The sequence below is a fragment of the Carassius auratus genome, chromosome 14, assembly GCF_003368295.1.
Source record: "Carassius auratus strain Wakin chromosome 14, ASM336829v1, whole genome shotgun sequence".
Classification (NCBI taxonomy): Eukaryota; Metazoa; Chordata; class Actinopteri; order Cypriniformes; family Cyprinidae; genus Carassius; species Carassius auratus.
In genome coordinates, this window is record NC_039256.1 from 30,891,661 (window position 1) to 30,918,768 (window position 27,108).

General features: G+C 36.7%; 1 protein-coding gene across 5 annotated transcripts in view; it reads right to left on the minus strand.

Annotated features, from left to right (window-relative positions):
- Positions 1-2,046: 2,046 nt before the first annotated feature.
- Positions 2,047-27,108, minus strand: part of enox2 (ecto-NOX disulfide-thiol exchanger 2) — a 194,091-nt gene continuing 169,029 nt past the window's right edge. For all 5 annotated transcript variants that reach the window (XM_026281218.1, XM_026281217.1, XM_026281214.1 and 2 more), the window contains 7 exons: positions 24,881-24,995; positions 21,310-21,500; positions 16,203-16,343; positions 12,761-12,817; positions 11,031-11,133; positions 4,601-4,686; positions 2,047-2,663 (listed from right to left, as the gene is read on the minus strand). In XM_026281218.1, coding sequence (XP_026137003.1) covers positions 2,532-2,663; positions 4,601-4,686; positions 11,031-11,133; positions 12,761-12,817; positions 16,203-16,343; positions 21,310-21,500; positions 24,881-24,995 — 825 coding nt within the window. In that variant the 3' untranslated portion in view covers positions 2,047-2,531. The remainder of the gene's footprint in view (positions 2,664-4,600; positions 4,687-11,030; positions 11,134-12,760; positions 12,818-16,202; positions 16,344-21,309; positions 21,501-24,880; positions 24,996-27,108) is intronic.

Sequence of the window (27,108 nt, forward strand, 5' to 3'; positions counted from 1 at the left end):
AAACAGATGGACACGTTCAGTCATCCGCTCTGACTGCTGCGGACGACAGGAACATTCGCTCTCCTTACGAGCCGATCACCTCCCTCTCATCCCGTCGCTCAAGGGAACCGCGCTCTTCCTAATTGCCTGGATTCACTTTGACTGGAGGAAGTCAGGTAAGAGTGAGCTAATTAACCAAAGCATCAAGATACGGCCCACCATAAAGAGATCCACGGAGGCTGGATCCCTCCATATCCAATTACATCCAAGGATGTGAGAAGCATTGGGGGGATTATGGGTAATATGAGCCAGACTCTCTGCGCTTTGACATCGCTGCCCTTTGGATTCAGAGCCGCTCTGCTCTTTAGGAGAGCTCAAACACAAGACTGAAGGAGGAAGAAGGTAATGGAGAGGATTGGATTCAAGACTCTCGGTGGTGTCGAAGAAATGAAAAACAATTGCTCCATCGAATTAGTCTGGGAAGGGTTTTGTGTGAACATCTGAAAAATTGAGGATTCTTGTCAGGACTAAATAAAGTGCATAAAAAGCACTCCACCACAAAATAACGGTATTCCAGAGAACATCTGTGCTCGTCGACGTGAAAACCACAGCCATTTGTCAAATTCAGGCTGAATGACAGTGATGGAGTCCACATAAAGACCATGAACTGATGCACACGACTCTCTGACTAAGTGCTGATGGAGCGGCCGGAGCTTCCCGAAGAAAACAGGACACGTACTGTCCTCCTGTATCTGAGAAAGTGTTGTTTTCCTCGCCCGAGTTCAAAAAGCTCTAAATCTGTAAAATCTGGATGAGAGTGAGCTGATGAACAGCATCTGAAGAGGGACTCAAGGTTCACACTTAGTGGAACTGATGCATTTCAAGGAATATTCTGAGTTCAGTACAGGTTAAGATCAGCCAACAGCATTTGTGACAAAATGCTGATTATTATAAAAAAATAAATAAATGCAGATTTGAGTAAAATTCAATGATTTAATAACTATATATATATATATATATATATATTAAAAATAAAATAATATAAAAATTTTAATTAATAATTGTTATTATTTTTTTAAAGTCTGTTCTGCTCATCAACACTGCATTTATTGTTCAAAAATACAGAAAAAAAACAGTAAAATTTTTTACATATTTTTGTAATTTGATTAAAAGGTTTTCTATTTTAATATACTTTAAAATATAATTTATTTCTGTATTTTTAGCATCATTCCTCCAGTCTTCAGTGTCACATGATTTTCAGAAATCATTCTAATATACTTTATTATTATTATAAACCGTTGTGCAGCTTATTTATTTAGAAATGTCAGAACTTAATCTTATGTTTTTTTTTATTAAATTGCAGAATTTATTTTTAAAGCAAAATATTAAAATGAACTACCTTGCCATAAAAAAAAATACTGCATATTTATAAGAGAACAACTTTAAAGCTCACATAACACATTAAAATAATAATAATAATAATATAGGTGATTTTAATCCTCACATTTTTGCTTTTAAATCCTTCAAAAACGGGCCTCATTCAACTCCACTGTAAGTCTCTCACCACAGCATCCAGATTTGTATTTCTTAATTAATTAAAGGAAATGGGATGAGTTCAAACTCATTTCACTGGTATGTGGATTAAACTTGCATTAAGCTGGAATGACGAGACATTTAAACAGCATTGAAATATTCATATTTAAGAGACAGAGTCCTCCTACTTGTTCATGTCCTATCCACTTATATTTCAGTCCATCTGGAGTGTATATATTAAAAATGCATGGCAAAAAGAAATAATAATGAATTAAGGATTGTTCGCCGATGGAAGAAACAATCATTGGCCATTATTAATTCATGTTTGAGAGGCCAAATGTCTGACAAGCATTTGAAACTAATTCATGGCCCAAGGAAATGGAAAAAAGGGCCTTTGGTTCCCTCAGCAATAAGTGAAAAATAACCTTACAAATCACACAACAGAAGAGCATTAGGGACGCCCGAGTGACGCTTGAGATGTTTTCTGCTGACTAACAGACTAACACCGCTCTGATTGTTAATTAAGACTTCTGGTTGCAGTTTTTCCTGTTCGTTTTTTATTTAAAAATAGCAAGTTATTCAAACATTTACAGGATATGTGAACAAAAGATTCTATGCAACTGTTTTCTGCAGCCTTTACAGAAGAGGAAAGAAATATATTCGTGTTATGTATATATATATTTTTTAAAATCTATTTTACAAATCAGAGGTGGAACAAGAAAATGTATGCTGACAGTTCGAGTCCTCGGTTCAGCGAAACCCTGATTTTATCCCCGATGAGTGTGGAACAAGCGTACGGTCCGTTCACGTGGCGCACACACACACACATACTAAATCATACTACACACACACACACACACACACACCAAAGTCTTGAGGATCTCCAGCTCGAGAGTGTTTGTGAGATTAGAAACTCGTGGGGCGGCGGATGGACGCAGTGAGCTGGCAGGTGATTGGCTGAAACCCGTCCAGTCCATCGGCCGTTTTTGTTTTTCTGGTTGCAACCCCGTCCCGTGTCTCTACACCGTCTTAATGCCCTCAAACCCACAGAACTTCCAGCGTTTCTCCAGACTCGCCCCGACGCCCGTCAACTCCTGCTTGAACGTACAGGGCAGCCGACGCAGAAGAGTCTCCACCTCCGTGGTGCTGATCTGAAACAATGAGAACATCCACCGTTAGACCGTTAGAGGGAAAATCCTTCTCTTTTTCCAATTTAAAGGGGTGCATGAATTGGGAAACCATCTTATATTTGTGCTATGAAAACATCCGGTTAGTTTCATAACTCAAAACTTTCTTGTTCAGTCTAGAAACAGCTTATATTGAAGGCAAAAAGGACAGCTTGTGGAATGTTCTACTGTGTGATGTCATAATGTGGATAAGCTCCGCCTCCACGGATGATCATCAACACCTGCTTCTACATCGCTGCCTGTTAAGCCCCGCCCACTGATTTGTGTTTCTCCTAAAAAGACAATATGATGCGATCTTTCAAAGCGTTATTAAGGCAGTTAACACAGCTTGTGATTGTTTGAAGATGATACAGTGACAGTCGTGCGTTGTTGGCATATTCAGGGTGAAATACAAGTTAAGTTCATTTAACAGTTTTCTGGAATAATGTTAATTACAACAAAGATGAATTTAGACTTGTTTTTTAAAGCCAACATCTGGTTTAGAGGAAGGCACTTATAAAATAAATGGGGCTAATTTGTAAAAGTGTAATTATATTTATTTATTTTCTTTAAATCTGTAAATGGGTCTTAAAATGTCTTAAATTGACCTTCATAAAACCAGTAAAAATCCTGTAAATTCTCCATGTCCATGAAAAAAAGTTGTACTTTTTTATATTGCCGACATTATGCTCAAAACCCCAAAGTGACTGCAAATTCACAGCTTAAATTATAAACTTTTTTTTAAAAGATATGCATTACATTTTTGCTTTTAAATCTGGAGCCATTTTGCGCCATTCTATTTGTTTGTTTGTTTTAATGAAAATTAGGAATAAGTAGAAAATGATGTGTGTATTATTAGTGCCATTATTACCCAGCATTATGCCACAAATGCTGCTGATTGTGCTTCATTTCCATACAACCTGAATTATTCCTCTGACACTCATAATCAAGCTAGATCAATGTCAGAAATGTACTTGATTGATTGCAGAATGCATTCCCTTTTCATTCTACACGTGCCCTGCAGTTTCCTCAAACTTCCCAGGTTTAACTCGGATTAAGGATTTCTGATGTGCGTTCAGATTTTCTGGACCCCAGTATATATATAAGCTTGGCATGATGTGGACTGTGTTCTTCACAGGATGGTGAAACCCACTCGCGGCAGCTTATCGAGTGACACGCAGAGCATTTATCAATTAAACCCTCCCACCGGGGTGCATTGTTTTTAGTGCAAACGAGCCGAGTGTTGATGAAGATATGAAGACATGTGTGCTGCGGAGAGCGAGAGCGTGGGCATACACAGCCGGAGGGCTTCAGCTCAAAACTGAAAAGATATAGAGGCTCATTTTCACCCTCCATCTGTAAGTGTAAATTAGTCACTGTGTGACAGCGAAAGCAGAGTGAGATAAAGCCTGAGAGATGAAGGAAAATAAAGAGTCATCATCACTGCACTTTATTCCAGCATTGAACATTTTGGCAGGAAAAGCTTGAGGATTGTATTTGAGAACGGGAAGATGAACACACACACACACACACACACACACACACACGGGAAATGTGTGTGTGGTCCTGCTGTGAGCGTGAGAGCTGTGCTTCACACCACAAGCTCTTTCTGTCGGCTCAAGGGCTGTTTACTCAGCAGAACATTAGAACGGCAAGCGTGTGTGTGTGTGTGTGTGTGTGTGTGTGTGCGCAGGTGCTGTAAAAAAGTAAATACATTCAGTCTAAGTGAGTAGCCTGTGTGCATGTGTCAAGGTTATAAACACTAATAAAAAGTTTTATGAAGAAGGAAACAGGCAAAATAGACATTTTTTTGCATCTATCTACTGAAGCTAAATAGAAAATGAAATTGCATCTTTATAACTAACTGAAAATGAGAAAGTAAAAATAAAAGGAGTTAAAGTGTGTGTGTGTGTGTTGAATACCTTGGTGTCCAGCCGCTGTAAATAGGAGCAGATATATTCGATGCTGGCTCCAAAAGGATGGACGTGAAGAAACGTTGAGATGATTCCTGTGGAAGAAAAGCCCAAGATGAATCACTGATGCAGTGTAAATATACAATCTGTTCCAAAACCTCTCAGCTCATCAATAATTGATTGATTTTATACACTGAAAAGTGTATATACATATATATATATATATATATATATATATATATATATAATAAAATGACAAATTACTGTATTTTGAAAAAAAGCATATTTATATAAATAGATGATTGGCTTAATAAATAAATTTGTATTTATACAATTAATAAAATATATAATAAAAAAATACAACTGTATTTTGAATAAAGTTTATTTATTTAAATAGAAGATTGGCTTATAGTTTTAAAATATAATGAAAAATTACTGTATTTGAATAAAGTATATTTATATAAATATAGAAATTTGCTTAATAAATAAATAAATACATTTGTATGTATATAGTTATAAAAATGGAAAAAAAAACTGTATTTTGAATAAAGTATAATTATATAAATAGATAAATGGCTTAATAAATTAATTCATATTTGTATAGTTTTTAAAATATATAATCAAATGAAAAATTACTGTATTTTGAATGAAGCATATTTATATAAATAGATAAATTGGCTTAATAAATAAATTTGTATTTATAAAATAAATAAAATATATAATAAAAAAATAAAATTGTATTTTGAATAAAGTTTATTTATATAAATATATGATTGGCTTATAGTTTTAAAATATATAATAAAATGAAAAATTACTGTATTTGAATAAAGTATATTTATATAAATATAAAAATTGGCTTAATAAATAAGTACATTTGTATTTATATAGTTATAAAATATATAATAAAATGAAAAAAAAACTGTATTTTGTATAAAGTATAATTATATAGATAAATGGCTTAATAAATTAATTCATATTTGTATAGTTTTTAAAATATATAATCAAATGAAAAATTACTGTATTTTGAATAAAGTATATTTATATAAACAAATAAATTATGTAAATTAATTGCTATTACTTACTATAGTTATTTAAATATACAATAAAATGGCAGTGTGACGTCAACATTAACATTAGTTAAGGCGGGCGTACACGGTGCGATTTTTGCTGTCGTACGAGTTCGCATGCGATTTTTTTCAATCGTGTGGAAATCGCGTATTCTCGTATGGTCGCGGCTCGTATCATTTGCGATGAATTACGAGCCGAGCAGAGTGGCTTACGAGCACTTCCCGACCTCCCGATCATTTTAAACATGTCTAAAAAAGTTTGTGAGCTATCGGTTTTAATTCGTGCCATTTGTGCGGTTGAACGAGCCGATTTGTTGATTTATCTGAAGTTGACCAATCACGAACTAGGAAAACCACAGAAGAAGAAAGACGAAGACGGCAGCTGAAGTCTGTCAGGAACAGCGAGCGCTGTATGATGTTTCTAGCAACGTATTCCAATGCCTTCTCTCTCTCTCCCTCTCTCTCTCACACGCGCATATGTAGTTTACAGGGACTCTCCATAAACGTAACGGTATTCTATACTGTATATCCCCATACACTACCTCTATCCATCACGGAAAATGCATGTTTAAACTTTATATTAAACCGTATAGTATTTTTTAAAGCCATTTGGTTTACGAGGGCACAGTAATTGTCCTTATAAACCATGTTTACATTTTAATACCCATTTCAGATATTTATAAACCATATACAAGAACACACACACAGGGTGAACAAACGTCCCGGTTTCCTATTGCTGAAAAATAACCTGTACGTGTAGGAAACAGTCACGGCTCGTATCAATATTTTATATGCAGTTATGAGAGAGGGAGAGCAGTTATATTAGGCGCGTTCCAGCGCTGCACAGAATGATCACCTGTATGGCATCAAAGTACCGCGAGAGCGATTCGAATGCATTGGATATGTGTGCTCTTTTATCGCTCTCGCGGTAATGTCATACAGTGATCCTTCTGTGCGTGCAGCGGTGCTTCAAGTCGAACGCGTCTATCAACTTCGTGCGATTGCTTCTGGAATTCGCAGGTTGTAAAATCGTGTCGTATATCATCTCGTTCGTACGATTTTCAGATAAACTCACTCGTGCCGTGTGCGTGGACATACGATCTTCCGACCATCCGAATTCGCACCGTGTACGCCCGCCCTTAGTTATAGAACGTTTCTTCATTTAATAATATAAACTAGCAATGAAATCCATTCAAAACTTGCTATTTTACAAAACATAATAATTTAATCCACATTGGAGGAATGTTTTCTTGTTGCGTTTTGCCATTGCTTGCTCTACACAGGATACAAAGAAGACAGAATAGTTCTTGACTCGAGAGCGTCCCTCTGACGTCCTAAAATGCGTCTGAATAGACAGCCCCACTTGGTTTTGGAGCAATCACCAATTGATATTTCCAAGCACCGATTTGCAAATGATTCCAAGTACTTGAGTTTTGAAGAGGACGTCCTCTGCCGCTTGAACTTTCTAAATGATTACGAGTGTTTAATTGCAGTTTTGATGCTGTTTGGTTGTTCTTCGGCCTTCTGAGTGCTTCATTCACACTCAAACATATGGAATAATAATAACGGCTGCTATTAGCTCTTCTGGCTCGAATGTGATAACTCAATTATTCTGAACGCATTATGTTCTGCTCAGGAAAGCGCACAGGTGCCGCACAGTCAATACTCCATTAGTCTTGATGGACTATAGATATAGTTTATATATTATACATGGTTTGGTTTCCCACGTCTTTCCACTTACACACATTGATCCAGAGTCAAACACTGTTAGGTAAAAGAAATGGACCTTTTATCACGTAACACAATGTGTTATTAATTCATGCTAGGAGATATAAAGCTGTATGTGCTTAAACAAACACCCTGAGCTGGACACTTATTTTACATTATTTTCTCTACCTCATGTCATTCAAACCTTTTTCCCGGGAAAAGCTAAATGAGAGAAAACCAGCAGTGCACAGATGCTGTAAACCTCCAAAAACGACTGATATTCTGCGCTATATTCAGGTATTATTTGAGTTTATACGAAGACTATCACGATGCTTGAGAATAAGTGGAAAATAGCAGATAACCAAGGCGTAATCAGTCTGTTTTAATTCAATTTACACTAGTCTGTGCTTTTATGTAACAGCAACAACAGAAAAGTAGTCAGTCTGGAGCACCATATCTGATACATCGGGCTTTTATTGCTAGTGATATGAAGCTCATAAGGAAAAATAATATACCTTGATATTATTCAGAGGCCATAACTTAGCAAAATACACAATTTGTCACCGCTGCTGCTATTTATAGAGCCAAAAATAGGTTGTTTCTTTGTAACAGAGCAGCAGACTTTGTCACTCTTTGTCTCCCAATAATTTCTTAGTTTATTTATCAAATTTCTATCATTTTCATTATGGGGGGCAAAACATATAATGCAATGCAATACACAGATGATGAGAGATAAACAGATATTGCACATGAGCCTGAGGATCATATTTGATACTCGCATTTGAATGGGATTTATATATGTATATATATAATCAAGTAAACCTAAGCTGTTCCAGTCCAGTAAGCTGAAATATTACCAACAATATCAGTTATTCTTATGTTCACTTTATAAATACATTAAAGATTTCAAAGCAAAAAAACGTCTCATGTTTTTTTTTTTCTTTTTACAATTATACTAAACTGGCTATAAAAGTATAAAATATCAATTAACAGACGATCTTGTGGGACAAAGTTTTGATCATTTCAAGCCATTAGAAATATGAGTATTAAATATGTGATCCTGGAGCACAAAAGCTGGGGGATATTTTTAGCAAGAGACAAAAAAACATTGTATGGATCAAAATTATTGATTTTTCTTTTATGCCAAAAATCATTAGGATATTAAGTAAAGATCATGTTCCATGAAAATATTTTTTACATTTCCTATCAAAAATATATCAACGTATTATTTATGTTTAGTAATATGCATTGCTAAGAACTTCATTTGGACAACTTTAAAGGTGATTTTCTCAATATTTAATTTTTTTTTGCACCCTCAGATTCCAGATTTTCAAATAGTTATATCTCAGAAAAATATCGTCCGATCCTAACAAACCTTACATCAACGGAAATATTATATATTCATTTTTCAGATGATGTAAAAATCTCAATTTAAAAAAAAAAATTGACCCTTATGACTGTTTTTGTGACTTATGACTTATTTAACCTCCATTTATGAGCCTCACTAGAGCTGAAGATCTTTGCCCGAACCCGACGGTTTGCGCTCCGGTTTGCGAGGTAAACGAGCGGTCATGTGATGTGTTTCGATTAGCGCGAGAAAGATGCGAAAATGGATACAGTAAGTGTAATGGAGGCTTGCCTCTGGCGAACATGTTTTGGTTGCACCAGCAACTTAAGCAAAGTCTGAGGTGTGGAAAGTTTGGACCTGTTTATACCTGTATATTTCGATTTTAAATAAAAATGGAATCGTCGATGCTGCCACGCCCCCATGTTGTATGACGGCAAATCAATGACAAAAATAACCGAGCATTCAACTGATGCTGGCGCGCGCGCTATATGGCTTCCGCGAGAGGAAAACTGAATCGGATGCGAAGAAACGGGAGACCGCGAGCTCAATTCAAACTCTCGTGCGCGCGTGACATGTACTCTGCGCGCAATACAAGCCCTCGCGCGCGCATGCTCATTCCCCACATCCTCGCGCTCGATCATCTCACTTCTGCTCGCGCGAACAATTTTATTTTTGTCAGTCGTGGGGCGGGGCTTGCTGTTTTAGTTGTTATATCAAATGTCATTGGTTATTCCCCTTTTCCTAAAGTCAGTATTCGACGCCTGTTAGAAAATGAGTAATAATTCACTTGACTTGACCCATGACTTCATCAGTGGAACAGATACATGCGAGTAATCATTTCTTTTGCTTGTTTAATTTATTTTTGTCTTTAATGTAATTTAATGCATTGTTTATAGAGTAGATATTTTGTAGATACTTGATTAACTGGAATTCTTCTGATTGCTAGTGATTGCAGTCTTGTAATAAGAGATACACATATTTTACAGACTGTAATGATGCACACACACCACACACACACACACATACTGTACATACATACATACATACACATATATATATATATATATATATATATATATATATATATATATATATATATATATATATATATATATAAATCTAAATGAATGACAGTGAAGTGTTTAACAAGTGTTTTATCTTTAATATTTTAAATAGATACATCGTAATATTTGAAGGTTAGTTTAGTCATTTTTTTATTGTTTTTGTTTGTTTTGTTATGAACTTGAATGTCATCTTTTGTGACTGCACTTACAAAAGATAAACTGGATGGAAGTTTATTTTAAGTTTTCAATTGACTAAAGATATAAGTTATTGTTACATTATGTTGTTAATAAAAGTTTTAAATTTGACAGTGTAATGTGGTACATTGCAAACAAAGGTCAGATATTATATTACATAAAAGTCTAGTTTGAAAAATGACAATCTGTGCTTTAAAGAGAATAAATGTAAAAATCGAGAATCGAATCGAACCGTGACTTTAGAATCGAAAATGCAATCGAATCGAGGATTTGGAGAATCGTGACACCCCTACTGTATATATATAATGTTGGCATTATTCTTTTATTAAATGTCAGCTGCTAGTGGCAAAGCATATCCGGCATAGCCTTTATATTAATTTCGTTATTGCCAAATACCCATCTAAATTAAACATTTTTCTTAATTTAATTTGTTAAAAAAGAAGGTGCATAAAAGAGGCTTTGTCTAGACTGCTGAGATGTAACGTTGTCACAGAGGACTTATTTTATTTCTTTATTCCAACTGGTGTAGTCTACGTAAGTTTTAAATAAATTATGTTAAAACATGTATAGATGACTCATTCTTGACAAAAGGCAAAAGAGCTGTGTGCGTGCGCACATTTGAATAATGTCGGGCTGTAAACAGGTTCAGGCTTTAAAAAAGCTGTCAATCAAAATGTATTTGTCGTGCTCGGGTCCTAACTCTTAAGGCCCGATTACAGCTCTGAGCCTCACTCTACTGTGGCATTAGCGCTGACAGATCGCAGAAACATCGCCTCTCTCCACACCTCAGGCGGTGCATTCGTTTTTAAATAATTCAACAGTCCAGAGTCAATTATTTCATCCTTTCTGGCTGTTTCTCAAAATATATATCTAGACGGTTTTCGGCGGCCTCTCTCTCATGCGTGCGTGCTGCGGATGACGTGTTAAAGTTCCTCGTTAAAAAGCATCGGAGGTGACTCATTGAGGCTCGTTTGGCCGCGCGATTAACACCTGCCCCCCAGAAGACATAGCTGTGGATGATGGAAATAATGAGAGGTGTGATGAGATGAGACACGTACCCACGAGCAGAGCCTCTCGCTCTGATTTCACCGGACTGGGAAGCCCTTTCTCCGGCAGGTTCTCCTTCTCCTGGCTGCAGGACACCACGGCCGACGTCGACTCCTAACAACACAAGAGAAAGTTGTTTTCTTCCCACAGACCTCTCTGTCCCTCCCCTCATTACCCCCTGAAAACCTCCTCGCCCAGCTGTGTCAGAGTGATTTATCCCGTGACAAATAAAGCTCTCCTGCGCTCGATTGGCCTGTAATGATCTGTCATGTTCTGCGAGAGGATGGAGGAGGGCAGAGGGACAACAAATGCTGAGAGAAAGAACAAAAACTAACAACACATCATCCTTTTTGATTTTATAATTGTTTTCTAAATTGTTTGCAATTTTTGCAACCGTGTCAGTAGCATGTCTAAAATTGTGTTATTTTCTACCATTAAACATACAGCTAACTTTAATATCTAAAATAATATTTATCAAAATAAAAAAGGATTAAAATGTATGAATTAATAAATGTGACCCTGGACCACAAAACCAGTCGTAAGGGTCAATTTGTTGAAATTAAGGGAGCAAAAAAAATATCTAAATATTGAGAAAATCACCTTTAAAGTTGACCAAATTAATTCTTATCAATGCATTTTACTAATCAAAAATTATAAATAAATAAATACAATTAAAACTATTGTTCAAAAGTTTGGTGTTAGTTTTTTTTTTTTTAAAGAAAGCAATGCTTTATTCGGCAACGATTCATTAAATAGATCATAAGTAACAGTGAAGACATTTTGATTTCAAATAAATGCTACTCTTTTAAAAACTTTCATTTAAGAATCTTGGAGGAAGATTTCCACAAAAATAAATATTAAGCAGCGCAAGTGTTTTCAGCATTAATAAATAATCAGAAATATTTCTTTACACTAAAGACTGGAGTAATGATGTTGGAAATTAAACTTTGGTTACAGGGATAAATTATATTTTAAAATATATTCAAACTGAAAACGGTTATTTTACATTCTAATAATGTGTTATAATATATATATATATATATATATATATATATATATATATATATATATATATATATATATATAATGTGACCCTGGAGCACAAAAGCAGTCTGACGTCTCTGGGGTGTATTTGTAGCAATAGACAACAATACATTGTATGGCTCAAAATGAATGATTTTTTTCTTTTATGCCAAAAATCATTAGTATATTAAGTAAAGATCATGTTCCATAAAGATATTTTGTAAATGTCCTACTGTAAATATATCAAAACTTATTTTTTTATTTGTAATGTGCATTGCTAAGAACTTCATTTGGACAACTTTAAAGGTGATTTTTTTTGTCACCCATGATGCTTACAATCAACAATAATGTCATATTATATATACATTTTTAGACTGGTTTTGTGGTCCAGGGTCACATATATAATTATACATGATATAATTTTGAATTTTAAACGCAGCTTTGGTGAGAATAACACACTTTTTTCAAAATCTTTTGAATATTCATGTATATAATATCAAAGTCACGTAAAAAACGAAACAAAACCTACTGACATTTGATATGTGTAAAGCTCACAGAAGGCTACTTTTAGACATAATAGTACTTTCCTAACATTTTCAACTCGCTACATTGCATCTAAGATTCTAACATTCATCATCCCCTCCAAAAAAAGGCCGTATCACCCCAGAGCGTGCCGTGCTCCTGGAAGATGCCCGTGTGATGTGTGTCTCTCACTTACGCTGGAGTGATTGGTGCTTTCATCGCCTCCTCGGTCCTCACGCTCGGCCGTCTCCAGCTAGTCAATTAAAAGAATGAGAGAGCTGTCAGCGAGTAATATGTCACACGCGGGACACACCGAAAGCTGAAGGTCACGTTTGCAAACAGATTTCTCTGAATGCCAAATAATGAGCAGAGCTCCACAGCATTGGTCCTGCTCAGTGACACTCTGATGAAGCGCGGAGCGAAGGCTGAGATTAGTAACACCATCTGATGCTGTTTGCCAGCGCTACTGTTACTGCTCATGCTTATGTTCAGGGATTTAAACACACCTCAGATCCATGCATTAAACTCTGGATGAGCACCATCTGGGACACATACATGCAATATCTCAAATCTGGCGAGGAGAGGCGCATTATTAGTTTTCTGAGTGATCTGATTTGTGATAAAACAGGTGAAGAAATCCCATGAAAGACCTTAGTCATATCTAGATGCCAGAATATTAAAGGCTCTGTCTGGCTTTTTTTGTGAGTCATGGGAGCATACCGAGGGCCCTGGGGGCGTCAGGATATAATAAAAAATCATGAAAATATTGCCTGGCCCACGGCAAGTTTTAGAGTTTCAGCCATACACCAATGACATTCTCCACAGAAAATGTAAGCGCTTTGTATTATAAAGTGCATTGCTTCAGCTCTAAATATGATTAGATGAATCCCATTTAAAGCTATCTTGAAATGGCCAATATACAGTATGTACACCTGTGACCACATGGGGGGGGGGGTTTCTTTATTTTTAGAATTAAAATAAAATATTAAATAACAATTATTATGAATCTTGTAATTCATTTTTTTTAATCACTAAATAAATGGTAACAAATTATTGTATTCTATGAAAAACCCCTTGAGATGCATCATCATGTCCTTTTGTCACACAAAGAAATAATCAATAAATATAAAATAAACATCAACAATAATAATTTGTGTCAAGGGGGTCCTCCTGGTACACAAAATAAATATATAAATATTATATAAAAAAATAATAATTAGTTTCAAGGGGTCCAAGTACACAAAAATTACACATATAAATATTATTTAAATAATAATAATAATAATAATAATAATTTGTTGCAAGGGGGTCCAAGTACACAAAAATAAAAAATAAAAATAATAAAAATAATAATATATATAAATTAAATGATAATTTGTTTCAAGGGGGTCCAAGCACACAAAATAAAAAATATAAATATTATTTAAATAATAACAATAATAATAATAATAATAATAATAATTTGTTTCAAGGGGGTCCAAGCACACAAAATATTATTTAAATAATAATAATAATAATAACAATATGTATTTGTTTCAAGGGGATCCTAGTACACAAAAATAAATATATAAATATTTTATAATAATGATAATAATAATAATACACTGTTTCAAAGGGATCCTAATACACAATAAATACATGTGTAAATGATAATAATAATAACTGTTATTATTAACTTGCATCTTTTATCGTATTTCTGTTAAAAGTAAAGGCCTCTCATGGTTTACTGTTTTTTAATGCAGTGAGTGAATTGGCTCAAAACTCTATTACAGATATTCTAGGATCCTAGAAGAAATATTAATACATTTTATCACAGCAAGGGACGGAAGAGCAAACACAGAGACGCACAGACTGACACTCATCCAGCAGAAAACAATACACTGCTCTCGCAAGCGACGGGAAACAGATCTATAGGAGGAACGGCTGTGTCCAAATGGATTTTCATTTCTTCCATTAATGAGTCTGTCTCAGGTGATTCATCAGTGCACACGCTGATGCCTCGAACCCTCCTTCAGCACGGATCAGCGGCGCTGAGATAAACTCCAGCACAGACTGCCAATCAAACACATTCCTCCTGCTCACAATTATGAGTAGCTGATCAACCATTTCCAAAATGATTAGTCTTGGAGGTGATAAAGCCCAGACTTAACCTGAAACGATCCGCTCCACGGTAGCAGATAAGGAAAGTGAGATAAAAACATCTGTCTGTACAAGATAACATGCAATCAGAAATTTGAGGCGTGCATCGTTTAGCCTTCTCAAATTGTCATTACCTTTTGGAAGTTACATTTGAAACTTAAATGTCACTTTTTCCAAATTTAATACATGAGTGAGTAGGTTTTTGCTGCTTTTGACCAAACGCAGGATTGCTTTGCATTTCTTCTCCTGATTTTAAGGACAAACGAGTTTGTTGCATGGGCCTAAACATCCACATAAACTATATGCAAGGATATTTTTCTCTCTCACTTGAAGATTGCGTGATCCCACAGCATCAAGAGCATAACACGCCAATGTGACAATGTCAAGATGAATTCATCAAGAATTCAATACAGTGTTGAGAGACAATTAACAGTGAGGATTAAAAAAAGACATGACATTCAAGTGTGAAATATTATCAGAAAGATGATCATTTAAGATCTAATTCTTTGAGACTATTACGCACAGGATTAGCATGAGTAGGAGGACGAAATCTGTTCAGATACATTTATATAAACAAAGACATTTTGAAAAAAAGATATATATATATATATGAAGAGTTCAGATGCTAAAGCCTCTAAGCATTGTCTCAAGTTCTCTTCTAAAATTAGTATTTTTCTATATTTATGTTCAGTTACTGAAACGAAAACCTAAAGAACCTATTCATTACCATTAAAGAGAAATTATTAAATATTAAAAAGAGGGCCGGAGAAAAACTCTCATTTTAGAAGAAAATTTCAAATACATATATAAATTTGCGGACAAAATAAATAAACAAACAAACCCTGGAATTGAATAAAAATTATATAGAATTTTATTTTATTTTTTAACCAAGGGAGTTATATATATATTATTTAACTCCCTGGGTTAAAAAAATTTATAAAAATAAATAAAAAATAAAATAAATTTCTATATTTTTAGGTTTTTATATTATTAAAAAGATGTCATTTTTGTTATATTAAAATCATTTTAATTAATACTAAAAACACTTAAATCAATTAATTATTGGTTTGTTTATTAATTGTATTTATGTATGTCTAATCCAATGGGAGTACCTGAGGTTTCAAATCTCAAATGTCAAGAAGCACTGTTATAAACACAGCACCTGCATTATTTCCCAAACATCCCCACTGCATCATTGCCATCTCATCTCTGAATCCTGTTATGGCTATGCATTACTATAAAAGCACTCAAGTGTCTGCTTGCTTATAAACGGGAGTCTAATGCATGGATTCCACACAGCTTTTCTTAGTTTTAAGCAGCGAGACTCATCCTGAGCTCATGTTCCTTTAATTAGAGCGCAGGGAATCTGATCTGAATCCCTGGAGAGCGTTCAGCAGGACAGACTCATTACTACACGCCGTCCTCGTCTCATCTCATCTCCAGACACAACACAGAGGTAAAAGAACAGAAGCGCAGACAGACAGCCGTCTGTAACTCACGGGCAGAGCGTGTGATGTGGGGAAAGCTTGAATCCGATCTTTCAGACTCTGGATCTGGCTTTCCAGCTGTTGTTTTTCCTCCGAGTTCTTCTCCAGCTCCGTCTCTCTCTGTTTCAGATCCTCACGAAGCTTGAGCAGTTGCTAGAGAAACGCCACAAAGGAAAAAGGACGACATTAAAGACACATACCGAGAGACGAGCGTTATAAGAAGCTCAACAGCCTTGACGCCGCACGCAGATCAGTGCATCAGTATTTAAAGAGAACACACGCTGTGCACCATCGCTTTGATGCCAGTTTGGGATGCTTCATTAAACTGAATGTTAGGATGTCTGAAGAGCTATTGCTTTCGCTTAAAACACAGCCAAACCTGTTCCAATTGGTCAAGATTTGGCTGGTTAGAAGGGAGCAGTTGATGTAGTTTCTATCCCAGCTTTATCCAAAAAGTACTAACGGACAGTAGTTTTTTTGCAAGCAACATATGCATTTTTTTTTACAAGGCTCTTAAAAGCGTGAAATGTATTTTCAAGGTCTGCTGCCTTTGACATCACAGCTAGGTGCGAGCAGGATCCCAAATGAACACTCGCTGAGCGCCAAATGAGATTTAACATGGGCTTTGGTGGGTAAATAAAACACGGGCACTTGCCAGTTGGACAGTGAATTCATGTGGAACTGCAATTTCACATTATTTTAATTGAATGATGGGCTGATTATTGTTCATTGTAAGCAACACGGGTGACAAAAAACCACAAAACCAGTCTTAAGTGTCAATTTTTTGAATCTGAAAGCTGAATAAATAATCTTTCCATTGATTTATGGTTTAATTGGATCGGACAATATTTGGCTGAGATGCAACTATTTGAAAATCTGGAATCGGAGGATGCAAAAAAAATCTAAATATTGAGAAAATCACCTTTAAAGTTGTTCTTAGCAATGCATATTACTAATCAAAAATTGAGTTTTGATATATTTACAGTGGGAAATTTACTAAATATCTTCATGGAACATGCTCTTTACGTAATATACTAATGATTTTTGGCACAAAAGAAAAATCAATGATTTTGACCCATGCAATGTGTTTTTTGGCTACTGCTATAAATACACCCCAGAGACTTAACACTGCTTCTGTGCTCCAGGGTCACAAATACACTGTAAAAAAGGAGTGCTGTACTTTTTAATAAAACTTAGTGGAATATGTTTTCAACAGGTTACTTGTGTTTCAGAGTTTGTTTTAAAGTTAGTTTAGGCTATATCCACATTAATCCAGATATATTTGAAAAGGTTCTATCATTTTTGCAGGAATGTAATACGAAGATTGTGAAAAGTAGACACAACTACACATATCTATTGAAACAATATGCATCACAAGACTGTTTTTATGAACCTCTGTTCTCACAATCATCACTTTTTGAAATGCCTCTATTTCTGCCAGACAAAAACACCATCTCAGTGGCATCCAAAAGCCAAAACTGAGACAGAGATGTGTTTTGTCTGAATGAATATGATTGTAGGCACTTCCAGAGGTCCTGTGCTAACTGCTATTGAGATGAACGTATAGATAGCAGCAGGTATTATATAGACGTCCTTGACCTAGAAAGCCTTCGGTACCCAAATATTCTGCGTCTGGACTGCTCACCAGGGTTTGAGACGTCTTGCTATCAGATAATTCAATCTCAGGTGTTATGACTGTGCTGAATATGGCTTTATTTGATTACCTCTAGCTCATAAAGACATTTCTACAGCATGCAGCTGATGTGACAGATGTTCCCTGACCTCCAGAGGAGCTGAGCCTGTGACATTCAGAAAAGGGACGGTGTGCATTTCAGTCAGAGACGAGTAAATAGATTTCGTGCCTTGAGGATGTTTGTATGTCTGTAGCGGCTCAGGTGAGGGACTGATTCAATCCAAAGCTGGACACACACACACACACACACACACACACACACACACGCACGCACACACGCACACACACACACGCACACACACACACACACACACACACACACACACACACACACACACACAGAATATATGTAATTGATTTGTATATGCATGTCTCTGTCTGTTTAGCTTATTGTAATATGTAAATAAATGTGCTATTTTTTATTTATTTAGACCAAAAAAAAAAAAAAAAAAAAGTTAATATAATATAATATAATATAATATAATATAATATAATATAATATAATATAATATAATATAGAGGTGGTACAAGAGATGGTAAACTAACAGATTTATATTTCAATGAAATGCTATTCTTTTGAACTTTCTATAGTATTAATATTATAATTATTATAATAGTATACACCATTATTATACATTATTATAATATAAAACACCAGTTTTCAACACTGATGTGTGTTTTGAGCAGCAAATAATATTAAAATGATTTCTGAAGGATCGTGTGATGACTGGAGTAATGATGCTGAAAATTCAGCCATGCATCAAAGTAATAAATTATATATTAAATGATATTAACATTCAAAAAGTGGTTTTAAATGGTAATAAAATGTCACTATATTAATGTATTTTTTGGTATTTTTTTAACACAATAAATGGAGAGCAACAGTAGTTTATGTAACAAAATTATTCTATTTTAAATGAGATAAGTAAAATTAACCCCCCCCCCCAAACATACTCAGGTAACACGTTATGTAACCCATTTCTCATACCTTGTTTCCAAGCATGCTAATTTGTTGACAAGCCTAATAAATCAGAAGCCACGAGGCGCTGAAGACTGCTCCGATTTCTCATTACTGATCCTGCTCAGCGTTCAGGAGCCAGGAGCGATCTGAGCTACATAAACTGTGGTGATGTAACCTCTTTGTTTGCCTTCATGGCCTGCTCCTCATGAATAAATCAGAGCGAGGGTGAGTTTAACACGTCTCCGCAGCCTCGAGAGTGATTCAACTCGGAGAAATGGCCTGCGCTGTTCACTTCATGTGACAGAATAACATGCCGTCTTCACGCGCTCGACGCTCGCTAACTCGAACAAATCTCTTAGCGTACGGCTCATATGTGACCCGTGCATTGAGTTCATCTCGTGCCACAGTGATGTTCAATATGCAGAATCCCATTAGGGCTCATTAGCGGCAAGCGTGCACCTTCAAAGAGAGACAAACTCTCCTTCATGGCTTAATAACGCTCACGTGACAAGGTCAAAGCCGTGTGGAGCTTCTGTAAAGAGAGGTACAAAAATAGACAGAGCATGGGACAGATTTAACCCTTCCCTTGAGAGTTTGTATTGTGTGAACGCATGGTTTGGGAATATAAACCCAGTTGAAAACCACCCTCGGATCTCTAGGTCACTCTACGTGAAGAACAATGGAGAACAGAGGACAACAGCTAAAAATAGCGGCAGTTCTTATATAACGTAAAATAAAAGAGATGAAAGTGCTTGATGGGTGGGAGACGTCTACAGCTTGTGGGCAGATGAAATATCCATTCCACAAGTTCGACATCTCATGTTTATTACTGTGTGTGTGTGTGATTGATGATCTGGAGAAACCAGGTGTTTGGTTTTTTTTTTAACACTTGCAGTCAACATTTGAATAATTGGGTTAGGGGACTTTACTTGAATCTTTTATGTATTATGCATTATACGGTTATGCTGTAATGCAATATGACATTTCATTTATAATTGTATCCAAAGTTAAAATGCATTATAATATTTGTCATATATTTTAATGCATTATGCTTTCTAAAGCTGTTGTGTTGGCTTCTGTGAGAGATCTTCCTCTCGTCTTGAGGCTTTGATGCCAGAAGATAGACTTTATTATCTGAGATAATGAGAGAGTCTGCAGAGAATCGGTCTCATCTGTCTTTGCATACTCTAATATTGGTTTCATAAACAAAACATCACTCAGGCTAATCATATTTGAGCACACACAGTTAAATACATAACTCATTAATATATATGGTCATATTCACATCGATTATGCTTGAACAATTCATACATTTCCACAGATTTCTATGGAGACAACTGATTGGTCAGATCGCCTGTCAATCAAGCTCTTTGCTTGCTTCAAATAAATGCTGTCAAACTTTCTATTTTTTAACTAAAAAAAGAAATTGCATTACAGTTTCCATAAGAAATTAAGCAGTAAAATATTGATGATAATAATAAGAACTATTATTAATAATTGAGCACCGATAAGAATTGATAATAAATGAAAACCAGCATATTAGAATGATTTCTGAAGGAGCATGTGACACTGAAGACTGGAGTACTGATGCTGAAAATTCAGCTTTGACCACAAAAATAAATTACATCTTAAAATTTATTAAAATAGCAAACAGCCCTTTAAAATGTTAATAATATTTCACAATATTACTGTTTTTATTGCATTTTTATCAATTGGAAGAAAGGGACAAAATCTGGCATACATCCCCAGAGAGAATCTGCAGTTTTACTGGAAAATTAACCCTCCCCTCCCCAGTAGTAATGTACAGTAGTAACAAACTACCTAGCGCATTGCACACAGGCTGCTAGATTCGTTTCACCAGAAACTCATGTATGCGTCAGGTGGAAATAAAATTATGTTTATACTGAATACCCCATACATTTTATTTTTTTATGATTTAGTTTTAATCCAAAAACTACGTGTGCTAAGTGTGTGAACATCAAAGATCACACAACAGAAGTGAGTGAGCATGCTCTCGCTCTCTCTCTTTCTTGTGGATTGTTTTACTTGTTTTTGACATATACGACCGAACTAAAAACTTTCCAGTGAAGAAATGTATATTCACTCGACGAGCGGATCTAAAATATCTTAAACTGTGTTCCGAAGATGAATGGAAGTCTTACGGGTTTGGAAAGACATGAGGGTGAGTCATTAATGACATAATTTTCAGTTTTGGCTGAACTGACCCTTTAACCTCTAATAACTCCATTCTGCTGTCTGCTTCTTTGTCTGAATATGTCACTTATCACAAGCTGTGTGGTATCGGCGTTTGGTATCGGGGTATTTTAATGAGTATGAGTATGAGTACAGGAGCTCAGTATCAGGCCTGATACCTAATATGTAGATAGTTTTACTGGAAACAAGATAAAAGCCCTGTGTAATACAGTGATTTTGTGCTGTACGGTGTGTTGACTGTGTGTGTGTACCTTCTGCATGCCCTGCAGAGCCTGCTGCAGGAAGCTGAGCTGCTGCTGGCGGGTGGTGTCCTCCTCGCTGCGCTGGGGCTGCGCTTTACCCTGCTCCTGTTTCAGAAGCTCCACCTCATTCCTGTAGGCGTCCAGCTGACACCGCAGACTGTCGTTCTCTTCTTTCAGAGCCTCCACCTGAGCCAGCGGCCCTGACAGACCACAGAGAGACAGAGAGAGAGCAGGAGAGATATGAAAAATGACAAGTGCATTGGTGACAGGAAAGGGAAATAAGAAGACGCAGATACCAATAATGGAACAGAACGATATTAAGAGTCGAGTGCAGAGTAATAAGTCACGAGGTGGTGGCGGTGAGGCCTGAAAAGGGTAAAAAATAAAGAAGAAAACTGCGTTCCTCAAAAGCTGCTTAGAGAATTCTGCTGATGGACCGAGATGAAAGGACCCTCAGTACCACTGCTGCGTTCCTTTTTCTTTCAGAGGCTAATTAGAGAGGATTAAATGGAGAGAAAGTGTATTACTTAATGCTTGACTTAATGTACCATGGGCATTTTTATCAAATGGCTGTAATTAAAACGGACGCAAAAGGGTTCTTCACACCGAGACATTCCGTCATTCAGCTGTCTCTTAACAACCCGATGATCAGAGACGCCACCTCTGCTTAGCGTCTAGCCGGAGGAGATAACGGGATTATTCCCAGAAGCGTGTCCCTCTCAGATTGAGCAGGGAGTCGGGGGAAACGCTGGGTGTATGATCGCCAGGCTGATGAAGGATCTTTGCTTATGCGGCTCTGAAGAGGGAGAGGATGAGCATCTGAGTGACGTGGGTGGAAGATAAGGAAAGCCAGGTTGAGCTATGAACAACATCGAAACTCTGCAGGGAAATGCATCATTACCTGTCTCAGATCTGCTCCGAAACCTAGCGAGCTGAATACCTAGACTGCATTTTAAGTGGCCCAAAAGGTAGGCAGCAATGGTAATCCTCCTCCTTTCGGCCAAATTCAAAGGGAAACAACAAACATATTCCCAATTCAGCCAACAATACAAGATTGTGGATATGAGAAAAATAGCTGCATCCCAAAGTTGCACTATACACCCATCCCACTCTGCAACATAATTAAAGCTGCAACAGTTGAGTGCATGAAGTGTACAACATTCCACACTTCATTTTGGGTATTTTAAGTTCAAAAAGTTGAATCAACTATTTGAACCATTTATCATAGAAAAGTGCATATGTGAATTGGGATAATCCTATTGACTATAAATATACTTGCATTTCATGCAATAATTCGTAGTAGTGATAAAACGGCTCATTATAGTAAAGAAGGATAATTTTTGTATGTGCTTTGTATTTTTTGTGTTTAAGAGACCTAATGACAAACTCTGAAAGTTTGCATATTTTCAATCCAAGCACTCTGGAATTCTGCCAGAGGGCCAAAGATTTCCCTATGAAGGTTTCGCAACAGGTTCAAGTTGGTCATGCTGTGTTTTTTAACAGCAATTTGGTTTTTAATGTGACTTCTGTGTGATAAATGTGTCATTTTGACCATGCTATGTGGCCGTAAAGATATCTCATCTTTGAAAATAACGTGTCTTGAGACCACTGAAGTTTGCAGAATGGCCATTCTGTCGTGCTAGACCAAGCACAATGGAATAGCAATTCACACGGGGCACAAGAACGCATTCTTTATGAAGGTAGCTGCCATGTTACCAATTCTGTGTTTTGTCTGGAAGCATGTTTGGTGTGAATTAGAGGGGAAAGAAACAGAAGGATGAAGAACAAGAGCAAGAGACATAGAGACACAGACAGAAAGGGAGGAAAGCAAGCGGTCTTTATTGATTCCTCTCATCAAGTTGCTGCCCTCAGAGACATCAAGGTTCACCTTCCGCAACATGGCAGGCAGCTCTATCGACCTGTGCTGCCCCGGGGTGCCAGGAGTAAAGAAAGCAGCTCCCGTTTGCACACTGTACTACAGCTATTGCCAGAGGACACTTGCCCGTTACCATTGATTAACTCTGGGGGAAAATAAAAGCAAACATGTTGGGCTGCAGTGAAGATGGAGGTGAATCTGCCTAGTTAAAATGGCTAAAACTCAAACCAAGGTTAGCATAAGCCACTCCCACTCTTTACAGAGGTTGCACGTCTTGCTGGCAGGTCTAAAATATTTGTTTTCATAAATGTGGCAAGTGTTAAATTACCTCCTTCATTAACCATGTGGCTCTTCGGCCCTTTTGTATCCTGCGACATCATTCCAGATATCTGACAACCCACTGGCAGTGATTGTTTTCAATGTTTTCTAATAACTAAGGTCGCAGATGAGAAGATGTGTGAATCAAACCTGGTAAACGTGTGATTACATTTGCATATATTTTCATACTAATGACAGATTCTCTGTTACACTGGAGAATCTCTAATAGTTCTATTCAAAGTTGATGAGTTAAGCGGCACATATGTATACGAGGGTCTCACTTCAAACTAGCTTTAAAGAGGGTGTGCTAAGTGGTCTCAAGATGCCAAAAAGACAATGACATCCCACAGTGATCATTTTACACTACCCCATGATTCTCTGTCCTGAGCAGCTATAGTACAGGTTCTCTAACAGCATTTTTTTTTTTGGTGACAAGCAACCTGAAATGAACTGGAAGAGCAGCTGGCAGCATAATGCTCAGCTCAGTAGCACCACACTTGGGAAACCACAGGGGGTTGTGGGAAATGTAATACTAAAATTACACTTCTCCCCCATCATTGAATTGGCAGAGAGATTTCATTTAATTTGCTGACATGAGAAAGTAAAATCATCAAAGTAACATGCTGGTGTTGCAGCCATGGCCATAGTGCTCAGTTGGGCGTTGCAAGTTAGAATCAAGCTTGTGATATTACTTGTTTTAATTCTGCTTTCTTTTGGTCCATCTCTCAAATGGAAAGAAAAAAAAACATCTACTTTAACAATTTCCCACATATTTTTTTTTTAATATATATATAAATATATATGAATAAGTATTAAACGCAAAGTGGTTGACTCAATCAAGCAATCAATCAATCAGAGGACCAACAAGTATTAAAATAACTGTTCATGGAATCGTTGTGTAACGAGCATTATTAAAGTCCTTACAATTCAGAGGTCTGGTTATGATGTGGGAAAAAGAAAAGATACATACAGTAATTTATATTTATGTCTAAATTGTTTTCTGATACAAACAGATTCAAAACCAGTTTGAGGTCTCACAGGGAAGGGAAATTATATGAGCTTCATTAGTTCCTAAAAGAATGTTTATTGAAAAAAGTTGGTGAATAGAGGCAGTTACGTAGTCGCAATCCAGAAATATATCAAGGGTCATTAAACAGTCAGAGCTTTCTCAATTATTTTTTCGCTCTTCATTTATACTGTGAAAATTAGCTGGTTATCTGCAAATGTATCAGCACTGTGTGATCTGAGAAAAAGCTGCTCATAAAACTGATAAATCACTAGTGGATTCAATCTATATGCGGTTGGTGCACTGGAAGTACTGCTTGTATTGCTTTAAGAAAAAAATCATCTTTTGTTTATATACTGTCAATCAGAAATGTTGCATACCTGAATCATCCGAATCCTTACTTTCCGGGGCATCCTCCATGTCATCATCCGACATCTCCATTTCCTCCTCCCTCCGAATACCCATCAGCTCTTCATTGTGGATGTTTCTGATCTCCTGTGAATGAAAGGAATATAATCTATAATCCCAACCGCTGATGGATGATCTCTCACACTTTGATTAACATGAAATATATGAGCCGAAAATATGATAAGCCATTCGATCAGATTGTAAAATAGAGATTGGACTCTTCAAGGGGGAGACACCTGATGTTGGCCAACCTTGTCTATGCGCACAGTCAAACTTTGCATAGGGACTATTAATGTGTTATATTGACTGTCAGTGGGGCTTAATTGTTGCAGGAAGTGATTGCACAGCCACCACAGATCGGCAGGTCCGGGCAGGGGCAGATGAAGCAGATGTCTAGGCATGGATGCTGCCCTGTGGGTGCTCCTGATGGAGGAGCTCTCTGCCTAAAGAGGAATGCACACAGCAAACAGATAAGGGTGTGCATAGAGACAACACAACCGCCACAGGGAGAGAGAGATTTACTCTCTGATAACAAACAAAAGGCCCGGCATTAACATTACCATCTGTCTCACAAAGCAACACATGATCTCACTGAGAATTACAGAGGTCGAGCAGGTAGCACGAAAGCAAACAAGCCCCATCAGGAGATGGATAGGTGAATAGATGATATGGGGCTACCACAGGAAGGCATCTAGCTTTCCTGCTTTACACTTTCCTACAAGACGTCTAGCTGCCCACAGTATAAATGTGCTGTGACTGAAGTCAGGTCGTCTAGGCAACTGCAAATAGCCATCTGCTTGGAATAACAATCGGCTTAAAGTGAAGAGAATCCGCAATACTGACTGGACATTTCTGTGTCAGAACCAACACTGACTGAAGCTTTGTTTATGCAAGAAATAGCCAGGAAAACTTGCAAGGGGGAGCTCATGGAAATCAGGATGAAAATCCTCTAGATACCGCCATCTTACTCTCACATTTACGAGAGAAACGCAGTGAGGGTCCACAGAGCTCCAAGGGTGAAAGGAAAAGTAAACATAGTTTAATAGTGTGTCATCTTTTACCTATCACCGTCACCTGCTCCAGATATAACTAACCGGATTCAGGAGTGAAGCAACCTCCTACAGCAGAATATGTTTAAATGGTACTAATGGGCTCTGTTAGAACATAAACATTTCGAGTTTGAGGTTCAAAGGCAAAGGAAAGCATGGCATATCCCTGAAGACCTGCATTGTCATAGTAGAGGGATTCCGACAGTTTTGAGGTTGGCTCCTCAATACATAATGTAAGAGGCGAGAGAGGCCTGCTAACTTTCTCTTCTTCTCAAACAAGGCATCACCCCGCTGTGACAGCATTGAGAGCTTCCTGTCATAGTCACGGTGAAGCTGCAAGCATAATGCCAACCTGGGAGTGAGAAGCTGCTCATATCTGAGGCTAAACATATTCAACGTATGTCAAGTGGTCAGAGTAGAGGGCAAAAGCTGGGATTGGAGGATGAAAACAGCAATTGGACATTGGCTTCTAGAAATGATCAAGGGTTATTAGGGTTGTTGCATACTCTTTCTTGTCATCTGACGGGAGAAATGAAATAGATTAAATGAGAGGAACTCACTAAAAGAGAGAGCTCAATAAGGACACAATTACTGCAGCAATAATAAGCTCCTTTCAGTGATGAAGAACAGGGTAAGTGCTAAAAGAACTCTATATGTAACTTTTTCATTTGGAGACAAATCGAATAAAGTGTCATTTAAGTTTTAAAATAAGGCGGTCAATCAAGGACTCAGTTCATGAAGTTAACCGAAGCTCTTAACTGGCAGCATTAGCAATTTGTCTTAATGTGCTTCACAAGTCGCTGAAAATGGATGGACGTGTGCAATATTTCTGACGTAAATGTCCATTTCTGATGACTAGATTTTTGCTCAACTGAAATTAAGAAATTTATTGGAAATGAATGAAAGAAATGAATTACATCTATGAGATAAAAAAATATAAAGGATTATTTAGGACATGGTGCAACTCATTTTAAACACCTACCTTGTGTTAACAGTGAGGAGTCTCTTTCAGCATTTACAGTACCTGCATCTTTAAGCTGTTCCAATGGCTTCAAGTGAACATTTACAACCCAGTCATAATGAAACACAAATATGAACTAGAAAAAAAGGTTTGTGAACTGATTGAATCATTATAAGTGGATGCAACATAC